Source organism: Ornithorhynchus anatinus, chromosome 1, assembly GCF_004115215.2.
Source record: "Ornithorhynchus anatinus isolate Pmale09 chromosome 1, mOrnAna1.pri.v4, whole genome shotgun sequence".
In the NCBI taxonomy this organism is placed as follows: domain Eukaryota; kingdom Metazoa; phylum Chordata; class Mammalia; order Monotremata; family Ornithorhynchidae; genus Ornithorhynchus; species Ornithorhynchus anatinus.
The window spans coordinates 67,906,592-67,927,531 of record NC_041728.1 but is presented as its reverse complement, the minus strand read 5'-3'; the positions used below and the strand labels follow the sequence as shown (position 1 = coordinate 67,927,531).

Below are 20,940 nucleotides of genomic sequence, written 5' to 3'. Positions count from 1 at the left end.
CATCCCAGTACTTGAATTTGTACCCTTTACTCATTCACTCAATTCATTCAATTGTATTTATTGATCGCTCACTGTGTGCACAGCACTATACTAAGTGCTTGGAAAGTACAATTCAGCAACAAATAGAGACAATCCCTGCCCACAATGGGCTCACCGTCCAGGAGGGGGGAGACAGGCATCAAAAAGAGTTTACAGACATCAAGAGCATCAATACAAATAAATAGAATTATAGATTCTATTAATAAAATAAATAGAATAAAAAATATGTACAAGTGGGGAGAAGGGGGTAGAGCAAAGGGAGTCAGGGAGGAGGGGATGGGGAGCAGGGGAAAAGGGGGGCTTAGTCTGGGAAGGCCTCCTGGAGGAAGTGAGCCTTCAGTAAGGCTTTGAAAGGGAGGAGTGTGATTGACACTTGGATTTCTACCCTTTAATCACCCAGTCCTTAGTCCCACAGCATTTATGTACATATCTGTAAATTATTTTTATGTCTGTCTCCCCTCCAGACTGTAAGCTGCTTGTATGCAAGGATCAACCCATCTCCCTCTTTGTCTGTGAACCCTGTCGGGGACAGGGACTGCGTCTGAACTGATTATTTTTAATCAACCCCAGTTGCTCAGAACATAGTAAAGACTTAATAAATGCCATTATTACTGTTATTGCTATAGAATTTGACAGAGATGTGCTTTAATAACTTGGGATGGGGGAAGAGTTTTCTTACATTTCAATTTTTAAATATTTGGATGAAGAATAATTTGGATTAAGGAGGGTACATGTGTACAGACCATTACCATGTTTGCTCTCTGAAAGCATTCAACCTCAGCCAAATCTTGGTTTATTTTTGGCCTCTGCTGGTTTGGGGTGGTAGGGGAGAAATAATAATAATTATGGTTTTTGTTAAACACTTACTGCGTGCCCAGAATTGTACTAAGCCCTGGGGTGGATATACACAAATCAGGTTGGACACAGTATCTGCCCCATGTGGGGCTCACAATCTCAATCCCAATTTTAAAGATAAGGTAATGGAGGCCCAGAGAAGTGAAGTGACTTGCCCATGGTCACAGAGCTGACAAGAAGCGGACCTGAGATTAGCACCCATGACCTCTGACCTCCCTCTCTGACCTCCCTTCCTCCTCTCTTGCCCCTCTCCGGTCTATTCTTCACTCCGCTGCCCGGCTCATCTTCCCGCAGAAACGATCTGGGCATGTCACTCCCTTTCTTAAACAACTCCAGTGGTTGCCTATCAACCTCCACTCCAAACAAAAACTCCTCACTCTAGGCTTCTAGGCTCTCCATCACCTTGCCCCTTCCTACCTCTCCTCCCTTCTCTCTTTCTACCGCCCACCCCGCACGCTCTGCTCCTCTGCCGCCCACCTCCTCACCGTCCCTCGGTCTCGCCTATCCCGCCGTCGACCCCCGGGTCACGTCCTCCCGCGGTCCCGGAACGCCCTCCCTCCTCACCTCCGCCAAACCGATTCTCTTTCCCTCTTCAAAACCCTACTTAAAAATCACCTCCTCCAGGAGGCGTTCCCAGACTGAGCTCCTCTTCCCCCTCTACTCCCTCTGCCATCCCCCCTTTACCTCTCCGCAGCTAAAGCCTCATTTTCCCCTTTTCCCTCTGCTCCTCCACCTCTCCCTTCCCATCCCCACGGCACTGTACTCGTCCGCTCAACTGTATATATTTTCATTACCCTATTTATTTTGTTAATGAATTGTACATCGCCTCGATTCTATTTAGTTGCCATTGTTTTTACGAGATGTTCTTCCCCTTGATGCTGTTTATTGCCATTGTTCTCGTCTGTCCGTCTCCCCCGATTAGACTGTAAGCCCGTCAAACGGCAGGGACCGTCTCTATCTGTTGCCGACTTGTTCATCCCAAGCACTTAGTACAGTGCTCTGCACATAGTAAGCGCTCAATAAATACTATTGAATGAATGAATGACCTCCTGACTCCCAGGGCCACGCTCTATCCACTACATCATGCTGCTTCTCTTTAAAAAAACCCAGACTAAAGATTTTAATAATGAAAATAAACAAACCACGGTTGAAGTAAAAGACAAATGTAGCACTGTACTTGATTTCCCTTAATCCAAAAATGTATTTATCCATATTGTTTCTGCATAAATGCTTCATACCAAACAGACTCATCAGCAAAGCAGTTCCTTCAGTGAAAGCATAAAGAGAACCAACTCACAATAATCCACATCACTAAACTAGCTTTTAAGAACAAACAAGAGTGCAGATTGCACAAAGATAAGAACACTTCATCTAATTTTGGTGCTCTCGCTCTTGATTAAAGCTCCTTTAAAGTTTTGGGAAGTAGCAGCTGTACCTTCCTGCAGGCTACACAGAGGAGGGGATTCTGAAGCTGGAAATGAAATAAACACTCCCACAATCAAACCCTGTTGTCACAGGATTTAGAGTGGCTCAAGTTTAAGCTGTTTTTAGCTGGAGTGGAAGTGAGGGAGAGCAAAATCCTGCCAAAAAAACACCTCTACCGGCCCCTCCAAAACCAAAAATAAATCAGATTTGGCCCAAGTTGAATGCTTTCAGAGAGCAAACACATTAATGGAGGCACATATGCACATTCCTTAAACCAAATTATTTTCCATTAAAATGTAAGAAAATATCTAAAGAAGAAGTTTTGTTATGTCTAACACATTTAAGCTTTTATATTAGGAAACACATTTAAACTCTATACTTTGTTTCTGTGGTTTCCAGGTAAATGTTTCCCACATTGAGGGAAGAAGACATTATACTGGCAGTGAAAAACTTGCATTTGCTAATGTTAAGGAATATTAAACAACCCAGAAAACTAAAAAATTAAAGGAAAAATCACTCAGTGGCTGGCTCTGTTTGGGAGTAAATAAATGATTTTTTTTTTCAACTTAACTCTCATTAACTGAAGGAAAGGGGGGTTTGGTGCTAGTGCTTTTTTGGTCTAAAAGCCAAGCTAAATCATCGTCACTTGAACTATGTGCACAGAAAATTGACTAATGCATCATCCTCAGTGTGAATCCACATCCATTCCAAGGGTGATTTAAAAAAAAAAATGTTTTTGTTAAGTGTTTACTATGTCCAGGCACTTACTAAGCGGTGAAGTATATAACAGTGCTAATCAGGTTGGACATAGTCCCTGTCCCACATGGGGCTCACAGTCTTAATCCCCATTTTACAGATGAGGTAACTGAGGCCCAGAGAAGTTAAGTGACTTGCCCAAAGTCACACACAGCAGACAAGCGGTGGAGCCGGGATTAGAACCAAGGCCCTTCTAACTCTCAGGACAGTGCTCTTTCCACTAGGCCATGCTGTTTATCTTTTTTTAATGAATCCTTGGCCACAGCTCCCAACAGGTCCAAGGGTAGGAAATGAATGTGCCCATTATTCCACAATTATTATTATTTCAGAGCTACAGACTAGATTTGATGGAGCTTTTTCCTTCTGTTTGCCAACCCTAATAATAATAAATAATAACCATGGCACCTGTTAAATGCTTACTAGGTGCCAAGCACAGTGCAGGGGTTGATAAAAGATAATCAAATCAGACACAGTCCCTGTCCCACATGATGCTCATGGTCTAAAAGTGAAGGAGAACAGGCATTTTCTCCCTATTTTACAGTTGAGGAAACTGAGGCGAGAGAAGGGAAACAACCTGCTCAAGATCGCATATCGGTTAAGTGGTGGGGCTAGGTTTAGAACTCAGGTGTCCTGAACTCCAGCTCTGAGCTTTTTCCACAGGGCAATGTCGTTTCTCAATCACCTCTCCTTTTTAAAATAGCTCAGAGCCTACCTCTTTCTACCCTATTAACACTAATCATGTACTGCAGTGGGAAGAGACAGGAGGTTGGGAGGTCAGCGAGGAGGGTGATGCAGTAATCCAGGCAGGATAAGATGAGTGATTGTACTAATGTGGTAGAAGGTTGGAAGGAGAGGAAAGGGCAGATTTTAGCTATGTTGTGAAGGTGGGACTGACAGGATTTGGTGACGGATTGAATATGTGGGTTGAATAAGAGAGCGGAGTCAAGGATAATGCCAAGGTTACGGGCTTGTGAGACAGGAAGGATGGTGGTGCCGTCTACTGTCTCGCGTCCTTTCTTAGCCTAAAAAAAACTATTTCTAATCTCTACTACATAATGGCATGCAGACTCCGGTATGTCTTTGGTACACAGCATGGCACATAAGATAGAGCACAGGCCCGGGAGTCGGAAGGTTATGGGTTCTAATTCTGGCTCCACCGCTTGTCTGCTGTGTTATTTTGGGCAAGTTACTTCAATTCTCTGTGTCTCGGTTACCTTATCTGTAAAATGGGGAATGAGACTGTGACCCCATGTGGGACAGGGACTGTGTCCAACCCTATTTGCTTGTATCCACCTCAGCGCTGAGTACACTGCCTGGCCCAGAGTAAGTGCTTAAATATCTCAATTATTATTATTCTCTAAATGAATACAATCTCATTACCTACTTGAGCAAGGTTTTAAGGCTCTTGATCAGCTGTCTCCCGCCTACTTATCTACCCTCTTCTCCTATCAAACCCCAGCTCACACTCTTCCGTCTTCTCACACTCACCCACCAACCTATACTTTGGTCGGACCTTTCCCATTGCCAGTCACTTGCTAATGCCCCCTCCTGGGCCTCCTTCCTCATATCTAATAGGCCACAACTCTCCCCATCTCAAAGCCTTTCTGAAATCACCCCTCCCAGAGGTGATCCAATCAATTAATGGCATTTACTGAGCACCTACTGTGGCCACAACACTGTTCTCAATTAAGGAAAATATACCACCATAGAGTTAGTAGAGTAATAATAATTGAAAAGCAGTACAACCCAGTGGATAAGCACGGACCTGGGAGGCAGAATGTCCTAGGTACTAATCCTAATTCTGTCACTTGTCTGCTGTGTGACCTTGGGCAGTCACTTAACTTCTCTGTGCCTCGGTTACTTCATCTGTAAAACGGAGGTTAAGCCTGTGACCCCACATGGGACGCTGTGTCCAAGGCTACTAGCTTGTAGCTATCCCTGTGCTTAGCAGAGTGTCTGGCACATAGTGCTTAACAAATACCATAAAAAGTAGACAATAAGGATGTACATAAGTGCTCTGAGGCTGGAGTGTATATCAAAGTGTTTAAAGTATACACAGCCAAGTGCATTGGTGAATAAGAGGGGAAGGATGGGTGGGGAAATGAAGACTCTAGATTGTGAACTTACTGTGGGCAGGAATGTGCCCGCTTGGTGTAATACTGTACTTTCCCATGTGCTTAGTACAGTGCTTTGCACACAGTAAACACTCACTAAATACGACTGAATGAATGACTGAAAGACTTAGACAGGGAAGGCTTCTTGGAGATGTGATTTTAAGAGGGTTTTGAGAGCAATGGACTATCAGATATGAAAGGAGAGATAGCTCCAGGCCAGAGTAAGGATGTGGGCAACGGGTCGGCAACGAGAAGCTGAAATTGAGGTTCAGAGAGTAGGCTGCTATTGGAGGAGTCCAGCTGGCACGCTGGGTTGTAAATAGAGGATCTAGGAGTCCAAGTAGGAGGGAAAAAGCTGCCTGAGCGCCTTCAGGCCGATGGCAAAGGAGTTTCTGTTTGATGGGGGAGGGAGGGTGTGATCTGTGCCAGAGTATCAATGCCTGTTTTTTCTAATTTTCCCTACCAATCCCTATTTTCTTCTAATTTTCCTGGTTTATGTACCTCCTCCCCTCTCAGGGTTGCACCTGGAGAGCTTCCAGTACCCCACCAGTCTCGACTACGGGAGAGAGTCAAGCAGAGGCCTATCCATTCCGTTCCTAGCTTGGGCAGTGGCTAGGGAGTGGAAGGCAATCTGCTACGGGTCAAAACTCACCCGCGCTGGGTAGCAGCAGCATGGGAGAGAGTTGAGGGTAGAGACTCGGATTTACTGCACGGAAGGAGACAATGGTAAACTGCTTCCGTATTTTTACCAAGAAAACTGTATGGATACACTACCAGAACAATTGCAGGTGGAGGTGGGGCGTACCTGGAGAGATCTGTCCATAGCATCACTATGAGTTGGAGCCGACTCGACAGCATAAGACAAAATATGCCTCCAACTGCCATTTCAGCACTTCTGCATCCCTTAACCATTTACATATTCAGTACCCTCCCCACAACGACCGCTGCCCAGCAGTTAAGTACAGATCTAAAATACTCAATTACTTCCTCCTCTGTGTAACTCGCTTTAACATACGTCATCCCTGCTAGATTGTAAATCTCTTGCAGGCAGGAATCACTTCTACCAATTCTATTTTCATAGAGCTTAATACAATGCTCTGCACACTCTGGATGCTCAGTTAATACCATTAACTGAACGACTGACAATACTCAGGGTAGAACACTCTAGTTCACATTAATTCCACCCAAAATACAAGGCTGAATTTGTCTCTCTACTTACTTTTTGATAAAAATTAGAGTTCCCATATTTACTTTCCAAACTTGCTGTCCTTTAGCTGAACTCAAAAAATTAGCTAATGCATCATCCCTATTGTAAACCCACAACCATTCTAAATTCTTCCTATTAATACGTCAAATTTTCAATAGCTCTTATAAGAAAAGCAAATTGGAGATGTCAAATGACATCTTCAGGCATTCTTATCCAGCTTGATTTGACAGTTACATTGTGGTCTGATAGTTGCCTTCGTATCAATTAATATTATAAAACCAAAAGTTTTTATGGACATCTTTGGATCCAAGCAAATTAAAGGAGTAATATATAGCATTAAGAAAGGGGGGTGGGGAAGGAAGGGGACTGTTGGACCTTGGAACCGTTATAACTGTTATAACTTTGTGAGCTCGTTGTGAGCAGGGAACTGTGTCTGTTTGTTGCTACATTATACTCTCCCAAGTGCTTAGTACAGTGCTTAACTAGTGCTTAAGCTATATTAAGAGTTGACCTAGAGTAACAGGAATTGTGTATTAAGACTGCAGATTATACCACAACAGTTTATTTTACAAAATCACCTTCTGATTTTAATGATCTCTTGGGTATGCTGAGTTAATGGCTATTGAGGTTCTATTAATTTCATTCACTTTCCCCAAAAATGTCAAGTTGATTAGGCTGTGAGCTCATTGTGGGCAGGAATGTCTGTTTGTTGTTATATTGTACTCCAAGAGCTTACTACAGTGCTTTGCACACAGTCAGTGCTCAATAAGTACGACTGAATGAATGAATGAATGATTCAAGTATACTCTTTGGAAATAACACCGATATGCATTTTACTTGAGGCCGGTGAATTCGCTCCATTTCTGGTCACTGTTTATGCTAATAAAATGTCAACTGTAGCCAAAGTAAATGCTGTTAGACCGTTACACACAGTCACAGACAGATATACAAACACACAAACTCCCTCCCACCCCCAAATCCATTTTGCTGAATCACTTATTTAGGAAAGCGACCTCTCCCCCCCGTTTCCAAACTCCATCAACCAAGCTCGGTCAATCCAGGATATCTGTTCTTGGGACAATTCTCCCTTCCCCACAGCCATTTGGAAAGCCAACAAGGAACAATGAGGCGCTGAGCAAGGACTGATAAACAATCCCCCCCAAATTCCTCAGGAAAGGAAGCGGACACGATGCTGACGCACAACCACTTTTAACATATCAGAGAGTTTTAAAAATAGAATGGCTCTGCCCTATAGATCAAAAATTGCCCCAAACCAGTAACGCTAAATGACTCCAACACAATTTAATTATTATCTGAGCATCAATTAAGAGCTAAAAGTGTTTTTTTTTTGGGGGGGGGGTCTTTTCAACAACCATCTATGAATTAAATAAACATTCCACAGAAAAAAACAATTGTACTTTAAACTGAACTGGATTTTTCTATATATCTATTCATTATAAAGGAGGAACAAGTTTGCTCTGCATAGGAAAGTTCTCCCCGCCCCTTCAGTTTAAACAGACTTGATTTCCCATATAATTTCAGCTTTGATTGATCTCTACCTTCAAGGTCATCACATTTTGCTAAAATTGACCACTCCAGAACGAAACCTAATACCTCTGAAAAATTATCCATGTGTGCTATTTTAAACCTCATCTATTCAAAAGGTTATTATTTATAAACGCTTAAAAGTGAATTTCCAGTCCTGCAAGTGATTAAGGCTATGCTGAAAATACTCTTATTAGAAAATGTGAAATGACATCACCTGGTGATGATTTTTTTCAGAACCCCATTCTGGGGTCAGACTAATACTCCAGCCAAACTGATATTCCGCTACGTCAGTTGGAGGAGACGTGGGCCCTTTAATCTCCTAGACAACCATCCTCAGGGTTAAGGATGGATGCTTTGCACTTTCCCCTTAAATCACTTAGTCCAGATGGATCATCCCTATCATGGTCCAAAGTCCCTCTAGAACCTACTGATATTTTGGACTGGCATGACTTTCTGGGGAAACAGCCCAGGAGAAGCTATTTCCTTGAGAAGCAGTGTGGTCTAGTGGAGAGAGTTCAGGCAAGGGAGTCAGAAAGACCTGGGTTCTAATCCTGGCTCCGCCATGTATCTGTTGTGTGATCTTGGGCAAATTACTTCACTTGTCTGTGCCTCAGTGTTAAACGGGAACTAAGACTCTGAGGCCCAAGTGGGAAATGGACCATGTCCAACCTGATTAGGTTGCCTGGCACATAGTAAGGGCTTAACAAATACCATTTTTTTTTTAAAAAAAGCAAATGGAATTAGGAGGACAACAATTTGATGGTGATACCCTTCATAAACTTTGTGATTTTGTTACCTTCAATTCACTCAATTGTATTTATTAAGTGTTTACTGTGTGCAAAGCATTGTCAGATTGCTTCCATCTTCAGTCTTCCCAGACTGAAAAAAATCCTCATCTTTAGGAACCTGTTTCTAATCATCTTGGTAGCCCTCCTCCACTATGTGCTTCCTAAAATTTAACAAACAGAAGTGCACCCAGGTTTCCCAATTTGGCTAACTACAGCTTTTTAAAATATATATAAAAGCAGCAAAATTCTTGTCTTTTGCTGGGTGTTTTTCCCTCCCTTTCCTAATGATGACCAGAATTATATTGGCTCTTTGATACCTGCTAGTGGTTGTAGCCTCCTGTCAGGACCAAGAATCTGCAAGGAGGAATTGATTCTAGTGCTAGCTGTTCAGGCATTGTCATTCGCATTTTTTCAATTAATCAATCAATGAATGGTATTTATTGAATGCTTAGTGCAGAGCATTGCATTAAGCACTTAGGAAGCAGCGTGGCTCAGTGGAAAGAGCCAGGCTTGGGAGTCAGTGGTCATGGGTTCTAATTCCGGTTACGCCGCTTGCCAGCTGTTTGACTTTGGGCAAGTCACTTCACTTCTCTGTGCCTGTTACCTCATCTGTAAAATGGGGATTAAAACTGTGAGCCCCACGTGGGACAACTTGATCACCTTGTATCCGCCCGGTGCTTAGAACAGTGTTTGGCACATAGTAAGCGCTTAACAAATACCACCATTATTATTATTACTCTGTAACAGAGTTCGTAGATATGAACCCTGCCCACAACGAGTTCAGGGAATTTGTACATAAGGGCTGTAGGTGGGGTGGATATCAAATGTTTAAAGGGTACAGGTGATGCAGAAGGGAGAGGGATTAGTTGGAGAAGATCTCTTGGAGATGATTTTACTAAGGCCTCCCACGGGCAGAGAGTAGAAACCTGCTGTAGATGAAGAAGGGAGTTCTAAACCAGGTGGAGGGTGTGGGAAGGGATTGGCGCCAAGATAGACAAGATGGAAGTGTGGTGAAAATGCTGGTGTAAGAGGGGCCAAGTATAGTAACAAATTAGCAAGGTGAGGTAGGAGGAGGAGAGCTGAATGAGTGCTTTACACTTGATGGTAAGGAATGGCGGTTTGCTGCCGAGGTGGATGGGTAACCACTGAAGTTCTTGAGGAGTGGGGAGATATGGGCCTAACGGTTTTCTTGAACAACAATCTGGGCAGTGGAGTAAATTACGGATTGGAGTGAGGAGAGACAGGATACAGGGAGGTCACCTAGGAGACTGGATAGGGTAAGTGCTTAGATTATTATTATTGTTAACAATAATAATAATAATGATGGCATTTAAGCACTTATTATGTGCAAAGCACTGTTCTAAGCACTGGGGAGGATACAAGGTGATCAGGTTGTCCCACATGGGCTCACAGTCTTCATCCCCATTTTACGGATGGGGTAACTGAGGCCCAGAGAAGTTAAATGACTTGCCCAAAGTCACACAGCTGACAAGTGGCTGAGCCGGGTTTTGAACCCATGACCTCTGACTCCTAAGCCCGGGCTTTTCCCACTGAGCCACGCTGTGTAATAATAGTGATTAATAATGGTAGCAGTTTGGATGGGGGAGGTGGTTAGGAATGTTGCAAAGGTTGAGTTAACAGGATTTGGTAACAGATTCATTATGTGGTTGAATGAGAGAGATGAGCCTAGGATAATGCCAAGGTTATGGGCCTGAGAGATGGAGAGGATGGTGGTGTTCATTTGTTCATTCATGAGATCGTATTTATTGAGTGTTTACGGTGTACAGAGGACTGTGCTGAGTGCTTGGAAAGTATAATACAGCCATAAAGAGAGATAATCCCTGTCCACAACGGGCTCACATTCTGGGGGCGGAGGGGAGAGACAGACATCAATACAAGTAAACAGGCATCAATATAAATAAATAGAATTAAAGATATATACATATATACATAAGTGCTGTGGGCCGGGAAGTGGGGGTTTGTCTACAGGGACGGGGAAGTCATGGGGAGGATAGGGTTTGGGTGGGAACATAAATAAGTCTGCTTTGGACATGTTAAGTTTGAGGTGTTGGCAGGCATCCAAGTAAAGATGTCCTGAAAGCAGGAGGAAACCTGAGACTACAGACGAGAAGTCAGGGCTGGAGAGGTAGATTTGGGATCATCAGCGTAGAGATGGGAGTTGAAGCCGTGGGAGTGAACCAATACTTCGAGGATGGGAGGAAGAGAAGCCAGTGAGAGCCTGAGAATGCATGACCAGAGAAAGGAGAACTAGGAGAAGAGAGGGTCAGTGAAGCCAAGGATGGATAATGTTTCCAGGAGAAGGGGGTGATCTACAGTGTTGAAGGCAGCTGAAAGGTGGAGGAAGATTAGGATAGAGTGAAAGTCATTGGATTTGGCAAGAAGGTGGTCAGTGGGGGCCTTAGAGAAGGTGGTTTCCGTGGTGTGAAGGGGCGGAAGCCACACTGGAGGGGGTCAAGGAGAGAACTGGAGAATAAGAAGAAGAGGCAGAAGTTGTAGACAAACTGCTCAAGGAATTTGGAGAGGAATGGTAGGAAGGAGATGGGACAATAAGAGGGATGGAAACTCTCATCCCTGCTGGGCCTTGGAGGGAAATGGGAGAGGAGGTGGGCAGGGGTGCAGGCTTGTCTTGTCTTATGTTGTCTCACTGTCTCCGACCCAAAGCGATGCCATAGGCACATTTCTCCCAGAACGTCCAGAGATTTTCTTGGTATAAATTCAGAAGTGGCTTACCATTGCTACTTTGCGCACAGTAAACTCGAGTCTCCGCCTTCGACTCTCTCCCGTGCCGCTGCTGCCCAGCACAGGTGAGTTTTGACTCATAGCAGATTGCCTTCCACTCGCTAGCCACTGACCAAGCTAGGAATAGAATGGGTAGGTCTCTGCTTGACCCTCCCTCCCGCAGTTGAGACTGGTAGGGTACTGGAAACTCTAGGTGCGAACCTGAGAGGGGAAGTAGACATTTGCAAAGTGCATGCATATAACCAAACTGAAGGAAGAACTGGGACGAGAGCTCAGGTTTCCTGATCCTCAGAGTAATGGTGTTTCCACTGGTCAACAAAAGGCAGGGCCCAAAGGCCGCAGAGTGAACCGACGATTTGAAGGGGAGATGATTTCAAATGAATTTAAGATCTATTCAGCCCCACTGTATATTCATTGTAAGCATGGATCGGGTCTTCCAACTCTGTTATACAGTACTCTCCCAAGCGCTTAGTAGAGTGCTCTGAGCACAGTAAGCACATAATAAATACCACTGATTGACTGACTGTCAGTTCCAAGCTTTTTCAAAATACTGTTGGTCCAAGTTGGGGGAACAAACTAAAAAGTGCTATTCTGGGCCTTTGGGTACTTTTTTGTGCTCTCTGCAAAGTAAGCACAGTGGCCTAGTGGAAAGAGCATGGGCTTGGGAGTCAGAAAGCCTGGGTTCTAATACCAGCTCCACTACTTGCCCGTTGTATGACCCTGGCCAAGTCACTTCTCTGTGCTTCAGTTACCTCATCTGTAAAATGGGGATTACAACTGTGAGCCCTCTGTGGCACTGGGATTGTGCCCAACTCAATTTCTAACTACTCCAGTGTTTAGTACAGTACCTGGCCCATAGTAAGTGATTAACAAATACCACAAAAAACCCCAAAACAAAACCCTATCAGAAATAGTATCAAAGGAAATCTTTGCTCTAACGAGGCCTTAATATCTAAAGGGAAAGACAGGAGGAATAAATGAATGAAGACACAGTGCAATGAAATCATGAAGGTAGAGAGTGATAAATCAATAACAAGAATAATAATTATCATTGTATTTGTTAAGTTCTATGTTCCAGGCACTGTACTGAGCACAGGGGTGGATACATGCAAATTGGGTTGGACACTTCCCCGTCCCACACGGGGCTCAAAGTCTTGATCCCCATTCTACAGGTGAGGTAACTGAGTCACAGAGAAGTGAAGTGACTTGCCCAAGATCACACAGCAGACAAGTAGCGGAGCCAGGATTAGAACCCATGACCTTCTGACCCCCAGGCCCAAGCTCTATCCACTATGCCATGCTGCTACTCTGAAATGTGCACTGGAATGGTGAGAAAGCATGAGTAGGAAGGTGAAGGGAATTAGTCGGGGAAACGTGTCCAGATAAGGCAGCCATAGAGAAAGGGAGAGAAGTGACTCGGTGAAAATCGAAAGAGGAGGAGGTCTTCCAGGGGATGTGGGACATATTGCAGTCTGTCACCCCTTCTAGACTATGAGTTCGTTGTGGGCAGGGAATGTGTCTGTTTTGGGGACATATTGCAGTCTGTCACCCCTTCTAGACTATGAGCTCGTTGTGGGCAGGGAATGTGTCTGTTTTTTCATAATAATAATGATGGTATTTGTTAAGCGCTTACTATACATTAAGCATTGTTCTAAGCGCTGGGGAATAAACAGCCAAATCAGATTGGACACAGTCCCAGAACCTGTCCCTTGTGGGGCTAACAATCTTAATATTAATCTTAATATTTACTGTTATATTGTACTCTCTCAACTGCTTAGTACAGTGTTCTGCACATAGTAAGTGCTCAATAATTACAACTGAATGAATGAAAGGATAAATGAAAACAAGGGATGCTATAGGAGATTTGCTTATGTGGAAAGAGCCTCAGCTGCGTGGAGCAGGAGAAGAAGGAGAGTTTCAAGGGAGTCCACTTAGGGGCTGATGGTCAAGGGCTTTTGTTTCACATATTTGAAAGAAAAAAAAACATACCCAAGGATTGAAGGATTCTTTCTACTTCCAGTTGCAATGCAGTTTGCTATAATAATAATAATGATAATTGTGGTATTTGCTAAGTGCTTACCATGTACCAGACACTAAGTGCTGGGGTGGGCACAAGCAAATCAGGTTGGTCACAGTCCTTGTCCCACATGGGGCTCGCAGTCTCAAGTCCCATATTACAGATGAGGGAACTGAGGCACAGAGAGGTGAAGTGACTAGCCCAAGGCCACAAAGCAGATATGTGGCACAGCCTGGATTAGAACTCAGGTCCTTGTGACACTATCCAGTAGGCCAGGCTGCTTCTCTGTCCCAAAATCCAATTCGGGACTCCAAAGTCTGAACAAATCCAGTGGATGGGTTGTGAAAGCCTAACTCACTGCCTTGTCCCAGCTGCTTCCCACAGGCCACATGGCATTTCTCCACCCGAGTTGAGCATCCTACTTGCTTGGCTGCCACAACCACCCAGCCTTAGCAGGTAGCAGGAAGACCCTGTGACTGACTGACCCTAAACTTCTGGCACCTTAATTGGAGATTTCACACTCCCATCGAATTAAAATCGCCTTTCTCCCCTTCTGAGCATTAGGTTGGGAGCAGGGGAGGATACTTGTCTGCCACTTGTCTGCGGTGTGACCTTGGGTAAGTCACTTCACTTCTCTGTGCCCCTCTTCTGTAAAATGGGGACTGATACTGTGAACTCCATATGGGACAGAGACTGTGTCCAACCCAAATTGCTCGTAATAATAATAATGTTGGTATTTGTTAAGCGCTTACTATGTGCCGAGCACTGTTCTAAGCGCTCGTACTTTACTCCAGTGCTTAATACAGTGCCTGGCACTTAGTGAGCACTTAACAAATACTATTATTATTATTATTATATTATTATAAAAGCAGTATAAAGGACATGGAAACAGAAACAGACTGGCCCAGTAGATAGATGAAAGGCCTGGGAGTCAGAAAGACCTGGGTTCAAATTGCGGCTCCACCACTTATCTCTTGTATGACCTTGGGCACATCACTTCTCTGTGCCTTGGTTCCCTCATCTGTAAAATGGGCATTGGTTGTGAGCCCCATGTGAGACATGATGGACTGTGTCCAACCTAATTAGCTTGTATTTACCCCAGGACTTAGTACAATGTCTGGGACAGAGTAGATACTTAACAAATAACATTTTAAAAAAAGGGGGGAGAGAGAGAGAAGTGGGGCAAGACGAAGGGTGGAGAGAGACAGAAAGAAAATGGAAGCAGAAATGGTAAGAATCCCTCTCCCCTTCCCTAAACAGCTCCTAAACAGGGCCGAGACCTTTTTCCTGACACTTCTTTGGCCACCGAGCAAGTCAGAGTCCACTTCCTACTGTTTTGCTCTGCTATCTGTCTCCCCCGATTAGACTGTGAGCCCGTTGTTGGGAAGGGATTGTCTCTATCTGTTGGGGAATTGTACATTCAAAGTGCTTAGTACAGTGCTCTGCACATAGCAAGTGCTCAATGAATACTATCGAATGAATGAAGGAATATTCTAGCCCCAAACCTCAGTTCCCCTCTCCGCCCGGCCCTGGGCCAAAGGTAAAGGTTGGATGGATACTTCTCTTTTCCTATTTCTAGTGTCAAATCTGCCTTAGTGGCCCTGAAGGCCCACATGCTTTATGCATTTATTCAAGTTCAAAATTCCACCAGAAATCATCTTTCCAGAGATCTAAAGACTAAATTCTCTGTAAGTAGTCTGGTATTGGGATTACAGTGAAAAATACATCCATAATGACTTCTCAACTGATTAACAAAACCTGGGCCTCTGTGCATATTAATGATTTAAAATTTGAATCGGGAAAGCACTGAAAATAGACAATAATTTATGGTGTTAACTTGGGCACTCTTCAAGAAGAATTATGAGAGAACACATATTAATAAACATGAAAGAGAGCACACAAAAGAGAGAATGAGAAAGGGAAGGTAAGAGAAAGAATACTAACACAACTCTCAAGGAATGACCTCTGCTCTGAAATGAATAAAATAAAAGAATCATTGAGGATATATTCTTGAAGTGCAAAGAATAGCCAACCTCATATACATTCATACATGACAAAGAAAATTATACCATTCTCTTTAAAAAACCTTAGCACTACTTTTTTGTTTTGTCTTTCACTGCTTTGGGGAACATACTGATGAAGCAGGCAAAGAAATATGAATCATAAGGAAAACTAATTTATTTTTGGCTCCAAAAGTGTATGTTTTATCGAGGGTATGCGTTAACTTTTCAGTAATCACTTTGATCACATACTCCATATAAACTGGGCTCCTAAAAACTTCTTCTCGATTGGTTTAAGACATTGAAATTTCTGTGTCTAATACAAGTGAAACTTCTTTTCTTCTAAAATGATGCAATTCAAGTTCTACTTAAACCACCCTTCCAAATTTCCTTCTAAGAGCTTCTTTATAGCCCACAAAACACGTTTTAAGACACTGGCTCTCTTTTTAAAATTGTCACACTGAAAGGAACATTTTTCAGGGTCTGACACCTCTGCTGGGCTGCTGAATCCTAAAATACCCAGAGGGGTGATCCTTTTTAGATCTTTGGCTCTCTGATCCAGAAGCATGCTCTACTTTTCTCTAGACTGTAAGCTGCTTGTGAGCAGGGAATGTTTCTGTTATATTGTTGTGTTGTACTTGTTTCAGTGCTTAGTAGAGTGCCCTGCACACAGTAAGTGCTCAATAAATACAATTGGTTGATATTTTTCTGCAAGGATAAATATGGAGAGAGCTGCTTTTAAAGCAGGCTAAAAATCAGGTTGTGCAATTACACAATTGCTCTTTATCCATTTTGTAAATGGAATGAAGACCAGGGTAGCTCTGGATAATGGCACATCCCCGGACTATGAGCAGTGTGTTATGGTTATTTCTGCTGTAAATGGCCTTATCTGACGTGTGACCTTGGGCAATTCACTTCACTTCTCTGGACCTCAGTTACCTCATCTGTAAAATAGGGATTAAGACTGTGAGCCCCATGTGGGACAGGGGCTGTGTCCAACCCGATTTGCTTGTATCCACCCAGCGCTTAGAACTGTGCCTGGCACATAGTAAGTGTTTAAATTCCACAATTATTCTTATTATCCAGGTTAAAAAAAATTGTCAAAAGCTTTTGTGTGGATCTGACTACGTGTTTCACACCCCTGCCTGCCTTACTTGCTCATGTCTCTGCATGTCCCAGAGGGAATCTGACTGACAAGGACTGTGGGGGGGAGGAATGGGGGGAGCCACACAAATCATTCATTTAATCAGCCTTATCTGTAATGAGCAGGTTCTTGAAACCTAGGCTCATCCATTCTTTCCAAAGGAAGACTTCAACACTTATTTCACTGATGAAAAATTTCAAGGAAAACTGTTGGAAAACTTCAAGTCCTCCTGATGCTTTTTGGGGTTTTTTTTCTTTCAAATGGTATTTGTTAATAGCTTACTACATGCCAAGGCATGGAACTAAGTGCTGGGGAAAACACAAGCAAATTAGGTTGGACATAGTATAGGTCCCACCTGGGGTTCACAGTCAATCCCCATTTTACAGATGAGGGAACTGAGGAACAGAGAAGTTAAGTGATTTGCCCAAAGTCCTACAGTGGACAAGCGGAAGAGCCAGGATCAGAACCCAGATCCTTCTGCCTCCCAGGCCCGTGCTCTATCGACTAGGCCACATTGCTTCAGATGGTTGCTCAAAGTGATTTGACTAGAAAGATTCAATCAGTGGCATTTATTTATTGGGCTTATACTGAGTGCAGAGCCCTGTACTAAGCCCTAAAACTGTGACCATCCAAAAATGAAAACGTAAGTTGAAAAGATATCCGAATTGTGTATTTCCTTCTAAAGCAGCAGTGAACTGGCACTAGAGACAAAAGATATGGGTTTGTTCACAATTCAGTCTGTAGTCACGATGGAAAAAAATAAATCTAATCTCCCAGTGGCCAAGTTTACACCTGGGTAGCCAATTGGACATGTTGGGGGGAGCAAAACCTCTTTCAAGACAGCTGTTGGAGACACCATTGCACACATTGTGCTTTTACTGTGGTGAGGCAGTAAATACCCCCTACTGGTCTGAAAAAGTTACTGGTTCTCCCAAACTTCGCCATTTACTTGGATGGAGTAAACTTGGCCATTAAAACTGGGCTTTTGAAACATTATGAAGTTTCATCAGCTATTTATAAAGTACTTTGAGATCTTTGGCAGCAGTTTAAAATATCCCGCTTCCCTGTCTCTACAGTGTCTCAAAAATGGGGCACAGTCTAGAATGCACCCTATTACTTTTAGCCAGTACATAAGCCATAATCTAATTGGTACCAAGAAGCTAACGTTACTCCGAGTAACGCCTCGTATACCGCTTTTCTCTTCCAAAAGCAATTATTCCGTTTTATCCTCATAACATCCCTGGGTGGACGAGGGCGGCGGGTATTTGCTATCCCCATTTTATAAAGGAAATGGAGGCCCAAACTGGTTAAGCCACTTGCCAGCAGTTACACAAGGTGGGCAGTGGCAAAGCTGAAACCAGAACCCAAGTCTCCAGACTCCCAGCCTCCTCTTCCCAGAATGACCACACTGCTTTACAACGTTAACCTTATCAGAACAAACCACGCATTAAATCCCTTTCATAACTACTCAAATCGAGGAGAAGTATTACCGCTCGGGACGTTGGATGTGGGGAATCGCAGAATTAGTCGACAAGAAATCATCCCAGGGCCCCGAGTCCACACCCACATTCTCAACAGGTGAGAATTCTTTCTCTTCGATAAAGGATCCAACAACCCTCTCCTTCCAAAAGAATTATATCTGATAAAGAAAGATGGGAAGGTGGGAGGTGGGGTAGGGAAAGAGAGCCCAGGGACCTCTAGAAATTGCCAAAGTCCACTGCCCCAATAACTACCTAATTGGTCAAAGGATCTTAAATTTAAAAAAAGGAAAAAGAATAGCTGTATGGAAAACCCACAGCAAATTGTGGGGTAAGAATCCAAAAAAGTAACTGTTTTAAGGATTTTTTTTAATAACGATAAAGGAAAACTTTAAACCATTTAATTACGCAGGTTTACTGAAGCCATTAAATAGCTGTAAGATGAAAGATTTCAGCTTTATCACCATTTGGTTTTATAAATATTCCATCACTTTAGCTAGTAAGGCCTAAATCCTTAAAGGTAATGCTATTCACTGCACCTACAATTTCAAAAAAATTATGCATTGACAACTTAAAGTGATTATCCTAGTACTGATGGGGACATCTCTCCCTCTCAAATGTTTCTGGGAAACCATCAGAGAAAGCTGAGTGATTACATTTAAAGTATCAACCTAGAAGAATCACAGCCATACTGGGGTCAGAATACAATCAGAAAGAGGCAGGGGCACGTTCTTTTCTTATTTTACGGTCAACGCTTTCCAGCGCCTAACGCCTAAAATCCAAAACTCCTTAAGGAGATGAAGAGAACCACCAAGACTGCCATGTCGGGGTTCCTTACCTGCGTACATGTGGTACGTCAGTCGCTCTATAAGCTTAATTACAGTTCCCGCTTTAATGATGGGGATTCCCGATTTGGGCTGCATGTTTTCTTCGAACACGATGTTCTCTTCAGAGTCTGGCTCCGCAAACCTATAGAGCTCGGAACTGGGAAGCCTCATCTGCTCTTCCTTCTCCTCCTGCAGCATGGTCACATCGAGCATCCTCTCCAAGGTGCTCCGGTACTGTAAAGATATCAATGCGGCCATCCAGTTGTTTTTTTCCTCCGCTGACTTAGCCGAGAATATCACGCTGTTCTCGTCCTTTAGGATGATCTCGAAGGCGTGCTTGTATTCGTTAGTGTCATCCTTGTCGTTAATTTGGACCTTCCGCATAAAGAACTTCTCTTTGAGACGGTACTCTGCGTTGCTGGCCCCGGGAAGCCTCGGCTGGCCGTGGTTGGATTTGCAGCAAATCATCAAGCCGTCGAAGAGAAATATGTGTCTCTCGTGTTTGGCCCCTACACGGGTGAGGGTGCCTTCCATGATGAATTCGTTGCAACATTGTCCAATGTCTTTTCCCTCCCAGCCATCAATGTTTTTCTGGATCTCGTTCATTTTCTTAATTGCTAGTTGCTTCCCCTTCATCTGCTGACTATAAAATCGACATGCAGATTCACTGAATAAAGAAAAATATTGTTAACGCCAGTAGCAGACATAACCTACAGTTTAGCAAAATAATGAAGAAAATAAATGTGGCTTAAAATTAATCGGAAGGTTGGGCTGATTCAATTACCCCATTTAAGCGAGTAAGGTGATCACTAATTCCCAAACATATGTTCCTGCTATTGAATTACTTAATTTAAAATTGAAGCGGGACAGAGAAAATGACTAGTTTGTTTCCATTTGCAGACTGACCTACTTTGAAAATCATCATTCCTGACCCAGACACAAAAATATTTACTGAGAATTCTGATGTTAAAAAACAATATAATCATAGTCACCATTTACGGACAAACATTTTTGACTTCCTAAGAGAATATTAACTACATAACATAATTAAGTCAGAAATAATTGATACCAGCATATCCACTGGTTCAGTTTTACAAGCCATGAACTTTGTTAGATTAAAAGAGTAAAGTACTACTGCTAGCTTGATAAAACAGCTGATTTTTGATAAATTGAGCTTACAAATCCAGCATTATTTTTCCTTCTGCTTACCAGTTGTCTCACAGGAGGTCGTGTCTGGTAATGTGCAGGGAAAACATACAAATATGAAAGGTTTTGAAACAATAACAAATTCTCTTGGCTTTGATGTCACTTCCTCTGAAAAAGCGGGCATGTCACAAACTATTTTCTTCATTGTTTACTCGGGGAGGAAGCTGGGGGCCCTGAATTTATAGCACAGTATCCAGGGTGTAAAGCAGAGAGAAAAAAAGAAATGGAATCATTTACCTTAGCCTCCTTTTCGCAAGACTCTTGGAACATATTCTTTCCATACTACTCTGAAGGTTAAGAAGGGCTGTTATAGCTTGTTTTAAACATTCCTTGTCTTCTTCATCTTCACTCTTTTCTTCCAATTGCTGCAAAGCCAAAGTGACACCTCTGAAACAGCACGATGACCACACGGTTCATAAAATCTTATCTTTTAGGTCAAAGATGATAGGTACTTAATAAGAGTAACAATAATAATAATAATAATGATGGTATTTGTTAAGCGCTTACTATGTGCCAAGCACTGTTCTAAGCACTGGGGTAGATACAGGGTAATCAGGTTGCCCCACATGGGGCTCCCACTTATAATCCCCATTTTAGAGATGAGGTAACAGACACAGAGAAGTTAAGTGACTTGCCCAAGGTCAAACAGCAGACAAGTGGTGAAGGTGGGATTAGAACCCACGTCCTCTGTCTCCCAAACCCACGTTCCTTCTGCTAAGCCATGCTGCTTCTCTACTTAAGCCTGAGCATCCTGTTTAATTTTTTTGCAAAGTCAA

General features: G+C 43.1%; 1 protein-coding gene across 2 annotated transcripts in view; it reads right to left on the bottom strand.

The window, feature by feature from the left end:
- Positions 1 to 20,940, bottom strand: part of SOS1 (SOS Ras/Rac guanine nucleotide exchange factor 1) — a 189,703-nt gene that overhangs the window by 30,249 nt on the left and 138,514 nt on the right. For both annotated transcript variants that reach the window (XM_029058905.2, XM_029058907.2), the window contains exons 9-10: positions 20,402 to 20,529; positions 18,970 to 19,625 (exon numbers count right to left, since the gene is read on the bottom strand). In XM_029058905.2, coding sequence (XP_028914738.1) covers positions 18,970 to 19,625; positions 20,402 to 20,529 — 784 coding nt within the window. The remainder of the gene's footprint in view (positions 1 to 18,969; positions 19,626 to 20,401; positions 20,530 to 20,940) is intronic.